Source organism: Pholcus phalangioides, unplaced genomic scaffold (assembly GCF_987345545.1).
Source record: "Pholcus phalangioides strain wild (caught in Gottingen) unplaced genomic scaffold, Ppha-v1.0 ptg000015l_1, whole genome shotgun sequence".
In the NCBI taxonomy this organism is placed as follows: Eukaryota; Metazoa; Arthropoda; class Arachnida; order Araneae; family Pholcidae; genus Pholcus; species Pholcus phalangioides.
Window position 1 is genome coordinate 10,305,371 of NW_028301608.1, and position 12,124 is coordinate 10,317,494.

The 12,124-nt window shown below is 39.2% G+C and overlaps 1 protein-coding gene across 2 annotated transcripts in view; it reads left to right on the plus strand.

Annotated features, from left to right (window-relative positions):
* LOC149075438 (kin of IRRE-like protein 3) overlaps nt 1-12,124 on the plus strand; it is a 233,485-nt gene that overhangs the window by 182,428 nt on the left and 38,933 nt on the right. For both annotated transcript variants that reach the window (XM_089242774.1, XM_089242775.1), the window contains exon 6: nt 2,594-2,884. In XM_089242774.1, coding sequence (XP_089098900.1) covers nt 2,594-2,884 — 291 coding nt within the window. The remainder of the gene's footprint in view (nt 1-2,593; nt 2,885-12,124) is intronic.

Consider the following 12,124-nt stretch of genomic DNA (forward strand, 5'->3'; position numbering starts at 1 on the left):
GGAACTTGGTGGGGGGGGGGAAAGCAGAAAGGGTGATTGTCCCGGGAGGAAAAATTTAGGGGCGAGAAAAGTGTTAGGGGGAAAACGAAGAACACCATTATATAAAATTATCGAATTTTACATTGATGTTGGCGGCAAAATAATGTTTGCCCTGGGCAGCGAAAATCCTGGTTATGGCCTGCTTGTACTTGACTATATATTATCACCGATAGATGACGGTATATTTTTGGAAATCCCCCCCCCCCCCGAAAAAAAGAGTATCCGACCACGAGCAGTCACTGATACATATTAAGTCTAGAAATTAAACATTGTGTCTATGGGAGAAATAAGTACGGGGAAGATTTTATCCGTTAAAAGCGTGGCATCCGTTAAGGGATTAAACCGGGCCGACTGTATGTTGACGCGTTTAAGAGGTAATTGTTTGCCTCTAACCCTTCAGCATAGATCGATCACAACGAAGAACCCAAGACGCTTTTTTATGTATAAAGATCAATTTTCTGCGAAGGGAATACACCATTGAAACTTCTCCTAGATGTTTCTCCAGTCATGATTGAAAGAATTTTTGACGAAACAGAAATTTGTCAGAAACTTTTATTTTTTTCTGTGCCAAAAGAGAACAAACAGTGTACTGTTTGCATTGCAATTGAACCTGTTTGTTTTTGAAATTCGAATTCTTTCCAGGAGCAAAAACAAAGTTTCCGGTTATAAGCCTCCCTTGATGTTTTCACCTGATTTGTTTTGAAAATAAAGAAGGTTTACTTCCGGAACTTTACGGAAACATTCGTATGATGGAAGAAAAAAAAGTTATAAGAAAAAATAAGTGAATTGGTTGATTTTCCGACGTAGTATTTATCCCAAGAGTCTCCGCGAGAGAGAAAGACATGTTCAAAATTTTCTCGTGTTGCCGCAATACCTGTATCCGTCTTAACTTGAACCTGTATTGCCGCGAGAATCCTCGGATACGGAAAATAAAACCATTTTTCGTATTGTATATTCTCGAGAGACTGGTGATTCGGAAACAGGAAGAATCGATTTGGAAAGCAAAAAAGTCGCCAGAGTAGAATATTTTTATTTCCTGAAGAAAAGAAGTCACATGCATTCACACGCAGAAAAAAAGTTCTTTTCATTAAACAAAACAAGTTTTTCTTTCAACCTGCAACGGTTCCTTATAAAAACGGTTTATTCTGGATACAAAATGTACATGTATGGATTTCTCAAAGTTATCCATAAATGGATACATCTCTAAGAAGTAGAAAGGCCGATTTTATATATTTTGGGTATTTTAAAGTGCCTGTGTACAGGGTGTTTCAAAAATATTCACTAAATATAAAATGGCGTATCTTAGAAACAGTGATATATCGTTTAATGGCAAGCCCGGAATTTTCATTACACTGGTTTGTGAAGTTATTTACTACTTTGGCCAATAGATGGTGCCAGGGGTCTTTTAAATAATGGGTAATATCGTCCTTCGTAAAGATGGCTAAACCACATTGCGATTGATTCGAAATGGTCGCTTTGCCTAGCAAACGCATGACTGAAGTGAAAAGTGGAGCTAAAAGCCTCTTTCCTGTCTCTACTGCAATAGTAACGTACGTCTCACTGATCACAGACAACTGTTCTAGCTGATACAGCGTTTGAGGACTCTTACTGCAAACAATGATAGCTAAATGACCTCCCTACCCCCCCCCCCCCTCCACTCCAGAAAGAAGTCATAGAATAATACGATTGTGGTGGTCGGTGGTTTCTATATTTATTTTTCTTTCTTTTCGGCTTAACAATAAAGTACTCCAGACTCTGCCACAAAGCTGGGCTGGAAAAGCTCTCGGCAACGGAAGAAGTCCGATGGTAGAGTTCTGTCGTTCATTCATTCATTGTGGTGCTATCAGTCAAAAGTGTATTTAATTTTGCAAGCCGGTGTATTTGAAATTCCAGTATTGCCAATCAAACATACAACTTCCTCCATCTTTCTATGTATCACTGTTCGCACGTGATTGATAGCACCATCCAAGTTCTCTCGCGTTCCAGATGAATGAGAGAGAGCGCGTGAGATCGATTCCACATGTAAAGGAGAAGAAGAGTGAATTCTCCTTTCCATCTTCATCTCTACATAACATTTTCTATAAATCTTGCATAAACAAGTGGAGAATGACACCATCTACAGGGTGTCCCATAAATTTGTATATGGTTTAAAAAGTCGTGAAAATTAAAGGAATGCGGTTTGTGAAAATTTTGTTTGTTTTGATACAGTTGTAGGTGAAAGAAGAAAGAAGAAGAAGAAATCGGAGTCTTTTAAAATGCCGGGTGTATGGTTAACAGCTTTTCTGAATTCCCCTGTTGCTGGCGATTACCAACATAAGGTTTTCTTTGTGATGTGGTGCGTTGGTAGATAAGCCACTGCCACAGCCACGAATCGCCGGCTAAAAAGAAAACAACTTTTGCCAGGATAACTTTTTCGCAAACCAAATCCAAATGTGCTATCGCCCCCAATTTCTATGAATTTCTGAAATATATTTGAGAATTTATGGGACGCCCTGTATATATACAAAATTATGATGCACGATGTTACACGCGCTTCTCTTGCGTGTACTTTCAGATATTCCACAGCTGACTCTACGTCTCGGGAGTAAATTGCGGCATTCGCACATTCAAGAAGGTAACGACGTGTATTTGGACTGCAGCATCACCGCCAACCCATGGGTCAGCGACATCGGCTGGAGGCTGAACGGCAAAGATTTGTACAGCAACACAGCAACCGGCATTATAGTCAGTAACCAGAGCTTAGTCTTACAGAAAGTACAGAGAACTTTAAGGGGCCACTATACGTGCTACGCGGCGAACAGCGAAGGAGAAGGAGAGAGTAATGGCGTCCTCTTGAGAGTTCAGTGTGAGTAGTCATTAATCATATACGATATTGTTTTTTGCCCTTCCCCCCACTTCTCTCATGGCTATCGGTAATCTTGACATACACTAGCATTTTTTCTTCCCAAGTTCTGATGAATGTGATAAAGCTAAGACGTTAGAGGATATTTTATATCGTCCGGGAGTGATAACGTCTTTACTGACCATAATCTGTCACTTAATTGGATGCTAGCATTTCCCAAAAGATCGTATAAAAAACCTGGGAATATCCAGAAAGAAAGAATATAGTATTAGGATCAAAACACATGCATTTCAATAAATTGTTATTTACCAGGCATAAAATAGTTGCAATATGCTTATTTTTATTTGCTACAATTCCTGTATCATTTTGAGGTAGAAGCGGATTCAGAGGAGGACGGAGACGATGGTGGTGATCTTCCCTCCCAATAACCAAACAGTTCGGGGAAAACTTGTCTGTCCCTTGAAATACGGGACGATCTAACTAACCTACACAATGAGTCATCTCTCTCGATACATCGCCCTGTATCTCTGCGTGCCTCCGCTATTTTCAAAACTGAAGATATCCGCCTCCACTCGATTTGTAGCTGAAGCTGCCTGCGTCCACTTCACGCGCAGCTGAAAATCTGCCTCTGCTTCATTTAGGAGTTGAAAATGCCTGATTTCCATCCATATACATTTGAAGATGTCTGCCAAAACTTCGTCCGTAACCAAAGATGTCTGCTCCGCTCCATTCATAGCTAAATATGTTAACTTGATGAGTTAATTAAAGATAGTTAATCTTAACGAGATGAGTTAATTGATGGTAGTTAGGGAAAATCGAAATAGTTTATAGATATTATATAATAGTAGTAGTGATTCATGGAAAAACGAGCAGAAAAAGAAAGAAAAGTAAGAAGTTACAGTGAAGGTAAAAGAAACCTACTATAGTATAAGAATGTAGGTCAGGAGGCAAAATTTTGGGTAATAGTGAATCGCATGTGATGGGAAAGTTTAATCCCAGGAGACAGACTGTTGAATTTATGGGAAAAGCTATATTTTGGAATGCAGTTGTATGTAGTCGGAGATAATGAAGGAAATGTAATAAAACGGTACCCTAGTTGAGAACGTTAGGTGGGTAAAATAATATTCGTGTCAAGCTGAAGACCGTGGCACTGGAAATCTTATGAAAAATAAGATAAGGCTAATCTTTGTCGCTGGTCAAATGCATTGATTTACGAAGGAATGTGCGTCTAGACGGTTTCTATGGACGTGGAGCGGATCTAAAGTAAATGGTAGGGTCAAAGGTTATGGGAATGTGAGATTTTCCCAGAGAAGGAGATGGGCCAATGAAATTATGTTTAATACTAAAAAGTGGTTCAGACGGGAAAAGAGAATTTCAAGATGAGCGAATGGAAAGTCTTGAAATAGCGCAAAAAGGTGGAGTTGAAATTATCAATCAAAATATAAAGAGATTTTAACGGAGAGAGAGGGGAATTCCGCAGACTAAGAGAGTTTGGAGTGTTAGATCAGAGGGAGAGGGAGTCAGAAACTTAGGACAGAAGGATGACGTCGAAGAAATTGTGGTCTAGGATCTTTAAAGGGGTAAGTGATGCTCAATATGTATTGTCATGTTTTTAGAATAAGTGCCTCCACATCACTGAAAAAGTTAATTGTTAATGTGCATGTACCTGTGTAATCTGTAATGAATCATCATAATAATGTAAATAAATTCAATGTAAATTTAAATGGGAGTATACGTAATTATTTTCAAGTCTCTCAATAACTTCTAATTAGATTAGAATATGTTTAACCCTGGGTTACTACGGGGATTTGGGGTTGCTCTTCACTATAGAAGGAGACCTCAATCTCAGTAGGAAGTTACACAACGCGATGGGAATAATAGTACTGGCTTAAATGTAAAATGGGAACTGGCTACTAAGCATAAGGGGAGAGTCAACAATGGTGCCGTGACAGTAACGTTACATATAAATGATTTTGGAGACTGAAAATAATTTTTAAATGTTTATAATTTTGTTTTCAAATAAGTTAATTAATTGAATCTGGTACTTGCACTCAATTAAACACTAAACAAAATGAGCCACAGTAATGAAGTAGAATCATCCGGTGACAGAGCAGCTGTCAAAATAAATACAATTGCGGGTTATTTAGGCCTCCTTAATAGTTTCTCCGGTTCAGAGCCGTCTTATCCGGCGGAATATTTCCTCCAATCTATAGAGGAAATTGGTAGAATTGCGGAATGGGCAGATACAGAAAAATTGATTGTGCTTAAAGCAAAATTGAAGGGAAGAGCCGCTGAATTTCTGGCAAACAGTCCGGAACTAAGAGAGGAAAGAAATTATGAGCGATTCAAGACAGAATTTTTGAGACATTTCAAGAATGAATTTCCTTTAACTTACCATCTCCAGAACTTTACGGGATGTAGACAAAAACCGAATGAATCGGTCAAGGATTTTGCCTCGCGTGTAAAAAATGCTGCTTTCGGTTTCCTGCAAGGAGCAAATTTCAATAGTCCAGATGTTGAACGATTGGCAGATCGTACTAAATTGTCACAATTTTTAGCGGGGCTGAACCCTAAAATACAAAAACATGTATTAAACCATGACCCCCAAGATTTGGCCACCGCAATCAAATTTGCTGCCCTTGTAGAGGGAAATGAGGGAATTAGTCGTAACTATGGTACAGTAAAAGCCATAGAGAGGCAAGCAACGGGCAATTCTTTTGAATTGAACACATTGCAGTCTATGTTAGCGGAAGTAGCGAAAGAAAGTATGCTCCAGCGTACATCAATGGAAAAATTGGCTCAAGAATTACGAGAAGTAAAAGAAGGAAATGTCCTTGCTCGTAGGGGAAGAGGGGTCCCACCACAAATGTCAACTACCCCACTTCCAGCTCAACGTAATATGCAGAGGTTTGAGGTGCCTCCGCGATTTTCGGGTCGAGGTTTCCAGCCGAGAGGGAATCTCGCGTGTTTTGGATGTGGGTCAACCACCCACCTATTGCGAAATTGTTTTCGCAGAGGGAATCCCCGTCAGCAGCAGGATTTTCGTAGGGGACAGGTTTCTTCCAATAACTGGGGCACTAGGGGAGAGACAGGGTTTTGTAAACAGCAGGTTTTCCGACCTCGGAAGTGACGGTCATGGGGTAGGGGAAGACATGTAAATAGAAAAGAAAACATTGTATATAGGATTCAACAAAATCAGGTTAGGGGTTTTCCTCTACCGATTGTGACAGTGAAAGTCGGAGATATAGAATTTTGTGCTCTTATTGATTCTGGTGCTTGTATTAGTGTAATTGATTCTAGTATTATGAATAATATAATGTGTACTGTGAAGTGTCGTCAATTAAGAAATCAAAATATTGAAATTCGTGGTGTAACTGGCCAGACGTTACCACACGAAGCGTGTTATAGCATACCTATAAATTTGGGAGAATTCAAAGTGAATCATAAAGTATATGTCTCCGAGTATGAGCTGAGTAGGGATTATAAGATGATTTTAGGTTATGATTTTCTCCAAAAGGGAGATTTTGTTTTTGATGTCAAAAGGGGCATGTTAAAGAATAAGTTTACAGAAATAAAACTATTGAATTCAGGGTGTGCTACAGTGTCGCAGACAGAAAATGTATGTGTAAATTTAGTAATGCCTAATAAAATTTGGGTGCCCGCGCGTACTCAGAAAGTGATTACAGTTAATGTGCCAGGATTTGAATATGGAAGTGAAATAGAGGTTACGCCAAGAAACAATAAGCTGAGTGATTTGTGGGTAGCAAACTCAGTGGGAAAAATTGACGAGACTGGGAAAATTCAGATATTAATTTCCAATATGTCTGAACAGCCCAGGCATGTGAATAAGGGTACAAAATTGGGAACTGGAACGATTTCGGAACAAGATGATGTTAGAGAGGCTCCAATTCCATTACGGAAAAAGACATTGCCTAGACTGTCGGAACAGGATTTTGACCTAAATAATTTATCACCGGCAATAAAAAGAAAATTATTACCATTGCTCTTGAAATATACACATGTATTTGCCAGAGATGTTACGGAAATCGGGCGAACTACTTTGGCAAAGCATAAAATACCGTGGAATGGAACGCCGATACAGAAATCCCCACGATATAGAACTCCGTATCATTTAAGAGCGGAATTAAGGGAGCAAATAAACGATATGTTAGAGAGTGAAATTATTTCACCATGTGTCAGTAGTCATCCAGCTCCCACTCTTATGGTACGAAAGAAAAATGGCGGGTATCGATTGTGTGTTGACCTTCGTAAGACAAATGAAGCAATTCAATCGGATGAATATGCTCTTCCGTTAATTCAGGATATTTTGGCACAATTAAATGGCGCTAAATACTTTAGTAGTCTTGATCTTTGTAGTGCATATTATCAGGTTGAAATTGATGAGAATGATAGAAAACATCTGTCTTTCAGCAATGAAGAAGGGTGTTATCAATACAATGTTGTACCAATGGGGTTAAAAACAGCACCGGCAGCATTTCAGCGTCTAGCTGACAGTTTATTGTCGGAATTACATGATGAACATATTCATTGTTTCATCGATGATCTTTTGATAGCTAGTCCTGATATAGAAACCCATATCCAGAAATTAGAACGAGTTTTTCAATTGCTTGAAAAGTATAACTTAAAATTAGCACCGAAAAAGTGTGATTTCTTGAAGAAAGAAATTAAATATCTAGGACATGTCATTTCAGAAAACGGTGTGCGTCCACATACCGATAATGTAAAAGCAATCGATGAATTTCCACAACCACGCACAGTCAAGGACTGTAGACGTTTCCTCGGAATGTGTAATTTCTTTAAGAAATTTATACCATTTTATTCGGATTATGCAAAACCTATTACGGATATGACTAAGAAAAATATCACATTTACATGGGGTCGGAGTCAAGAAGAAGCTTTTCAGTATTTAAAGAAAGCATTACGAAATCCACCGGTATTAGCATATCCTAACTTTAATATGGACTTTATAATGTCGGCGGATGCCAGTAAGATAGGAATCGGATGCTGTCTATATCAACGGTATGAACAGGGAAATCATCCTATTGCATACATGTCCCGAAAATTTAAACCGGCTGAGCAGAAATATCCAGCAATTGAACAAGAATTACTTGCCATTATGGAGGGTATCAATTATTTCAGACCTTATTTATTAGGTAGACGGTTTACTGTGGAAAGTGACCACAAACCATTGAAATACTTGCTTAACCTTAAAACACATAATCCGCGATTGACGAGATGGTGTTTGAATTTGTCAGAATACGATTTTGAAATTGTTCATAAACCGGGTCGTGACAATGTCGTCGCCGATTGTCTAAGTCGACAGATAAATACTGTCGAAACTCACTCGACTTCGTTAGAAAATCGAATACGCGAAGCGCAAAAACTGGACCCACATTTAAAACCAATTATAGACATGTTAACTTCGGCTAATGCAGAGCCAGTCAAAAAGATGGTTGAGGCATATTTTATGAAGAATGGTTTGTTATGCCATTATGCTTCAAAAGACATTAGGCCTGTCAGAGAAGAGTATATTGAACAAATTGTAATACCGACTTTAATGCGAAAAGAAATATTGGAAGAAATTCATGATAATTTGAGTAGTCACATGGGTTTCGACAAAACATTTGAAAGACTGCGTAGTCATTATTTTTGGCCGGGATACTATAGAGATTGTCAAATTCACGTTAACACTTGTCGCATTTGTTTAGAAAGACGAAGCCATAATCCAAATAAGAAAGCACCATTGCAACGGAACTTTATTCCAACCGAACCGTTTGAGCTAGTTTCGGTAGATATTATGGGACCATTCAACGTAACTATGTCGGGGAATAAATATGTTTTGGTCATGATGGACAATTTTTCTAAGTTTATTGAAGCCATAGCATTGCCAGATACGAAATCTGAAACGTTGGCGAAGACATTTTATTCCGAAATTATTGCACGATATGGACGGCCTCAATTTTGTCTTACAGACAGAGGTGCAAACTTGCATAAGTCAGTTTTTCGTGCCATGCTTGAGAAGTTGAAGATCAAACCTTTAGCTACCTCAGCATTGCACCCCCAGACAAATAGCAGTAATGAAAGGAGTCATGCGACAATTACGCATACCTTAGCGTGCATGATAACGGAAACCGAAGAATGGGATGATATGTTACCCCATGTTTTAATGTCTTATAGAAGTGCTGTTCATGCGGTGTTAAAGGAAACACCACATTTTGTCCTCTTTGGAAGAGATATGGTAACGGCAGGGGAATTGTTGAAAGAACCACCAGTTTTTAATTATTATGCGCATGAACAATATGTATTGCAGCTGCTGCCAAAGTTACAGAAAGCACATGATTTTGTACGTTCTAGCATGCTGCAAGCAGCAGAACGTCAAGAGCAGTATCGCGACAGAACGGCTGTTGACAAGAAGTTAAAATTAGGTGACTCCGTATATTTATTTACCCCGGGGAAACCCAAAAGAGGGGTGTCTCATAAGTTATGTAGGCTATCCACGGGACCATATAGAATCATTGAACAAAAATCTCCAGTGTTATTTAGAATAAAAAACGTACATAAACCAAAAGATATTCAACTGGTCCATTCGGATAGACTCACGAAAGTATCATTACATAGGCCATATGACCCATTTCCTGAAATGAGGGAAAATGAGTCGCAAGTGGAGGACAGGTCAGAAGTAGAAATCGTAAGTGCAGGGGGAAATTCAGACGACGAAGAGGAAAAAGAAAATGAAGCCAATGGTGGGGAGTTACAACTGCCTGAGTTATGGCATTCGTACATAATCCCCAGAAGACAGACGCAGTTGCCTCCGAATGCAGAGGGGGGAAACCGAAACCAGCTGGGAAACCATGTCTCTCCAGAAAGTTTTCACGTAGACCCCCAACAGTTATCTTTTATTGATGACGCGTGTAGTGTAAATGAAACCGAAAACGAAAGCAGCTTAACTGCCGCGAATGTGGCTGATACTCAGTCAAATTCAGAGGCAACACGTTACAATTTACGTGCGCGCAATGTGTATGGTAGAGTGCAAAAATTGAATTCTATTGACAGGATGGCAGAAAGTACCAATCCTGCTGGAGATGGAGAGTTGGAAGGTGGAACTAGTAATGATGCGAGTAGCAATAATATGAATATTGCTGATAAATTATTTGCTTGGATGGCACAACCTAGTGCATCACAAGAGTCGGAAAAAACGGTGCTGGACCGATTAGCTGATAAATTGGCGAGTAAACTCTTAAATGTCATTGAGGTGAGGAATTGAGAAAAAAAAAAAAATCCAAAGAAAATTTAAAGTAAATCATGTTAATTTAATGAATAGTAATATTAAATTGACTTAATGCAGTGAAGTGGAGGGACTAAGGAAGCATGGCAGGATTTGTTGAGTATGACTTCTCCATTTTAAAAAAAAAAAAAAAAAAAAAAAAAAAACACAAGCATTATACCTTAAACGCATTCAATTAATTTCAGATTTTGGTGCTGGCGCTATTACCAGTGGTGGCGCTCAAACACAACGCAGAATATTGTTTGTTTAATGAAGGAACTAAGAAGTGTTCCCATGCGGTCCCCAAAGAATACCTCGAGTATTTCCCACAAAATAGTTGTGCTATCTCAAAGCTATGTAGCCAGTGTGACCAGAAAAAGTGGATTAGTTACATTTGGTCACCACTAACGGAGGAGAAATTCATTACACCTCGCCTGTTCACAATATCACAAAATGCATCATTAACTGGAACGTCACGAGTCTTCGAATGTGATAAGGATGGATTTCCTTGTGCGTGCACTACTCAGTTGCCTTGTAATGGAACTGCCGAGTATTGCCAAGAAGTAAATTGCAGTAGGGAATCAGCATGCTTTTGCCACATTAAGGTTGGTCGGTCCAATATTTTTCATTATGACGGTGTTAAAAGAATTGATGAACCCCGCGTAATATCTTTGACGTTTTGTGAGCACCCATTAGAATACTCACAAACACATCAACGTCATAGAAGGTCGCTACTTGATGAAGAGGAGGCAATATTCACCTTGAATGGTGAAACTTTGGAATTTCATGATCCTATTGTGGCAGTGTCATCTCCAGGACTTTTGATCGTGCGTAAAGAGGGCCTGGAAACAATAATTCACTTTAATCTCACATCTACTCAAGCCGTAGTTCCAGAAAACTTTCTTCGTTTTCCAGGGACATTGCGATTTATTTTCGTAGCCGAGAAAGGCGGTCACACGATACGAGAGGAGCTGCACGTCAATGGTCGTACGATATGCAGAAAGTTACCGTGCTTCTTTTGTATAGCAGCATTTCAGCATTTGAAATGTCTTCCAGCAACGGCAGCATATTTCGTCTACACCCTGTGTATATTGTTAGCTTCAATAACAATAATTTACTTAAAATCCGCATTGGTGGCGATTTTCCAAGTGGTAAAAACAACAGTGGTGGTTGTTTACCAGATATTTCGAATGATTAAAGGAACGGCTCGAATTACGATGATAGGAGGTGCTCATGTGGGAAATCGTTTGCGAAATTCAGTACAACAAACGCAAGAGTATTTTAATCGTGTAGGGATGCCAGAGCATGCAGTGAACATGCTGGTACTAATAGCATTATTTGCTATGGTGCAACCCTCATCAACCCTATGCAATAATCATTTAATCGTGCAATCGACTACGGCAGAGTGTGAAGATGTTCACGATGCGCAATCATGTAAAATGACCACTCAAGCGACGGTGACACTAGAAAATTTACATTACACTCACTGTTTATGGTTTCAGGATGAAAATAAAAATAATTTATTTTCATTGAGTATCAAACTGAATAAAGTTAGATGCTCATGGAATACTCAGAGGATGTACTTTACATTTCCCACGGAATTGAAGGCGGTAGCACAGGTAGCGTGTCCTCAAAATGTTATGTGCGGTTGGGGAGAACACTGTGTTTCTGGTAAAAGGTTCTCAGCCGAAACAACGGAATCTAAACAGTTTCCGGGAATTAACAGATGTATTGCGATTGATGGAGGTTCATCGTCGTGTCATATAATAGACTCGCAGCCTTGTTTATTTTACAGAGCTTTTCTAGTTCCAGACTATCTCCGTACCTACGAAATCAGGGCGATTACAGGGTATACTTGCTCATACGATCTCGAAATGGAGGAAAGTATGAACGGAACATCACAAGCCACTGTGATGAATTACGCGATGTCTACAACGAACGGCATAAAAATAAAAGTT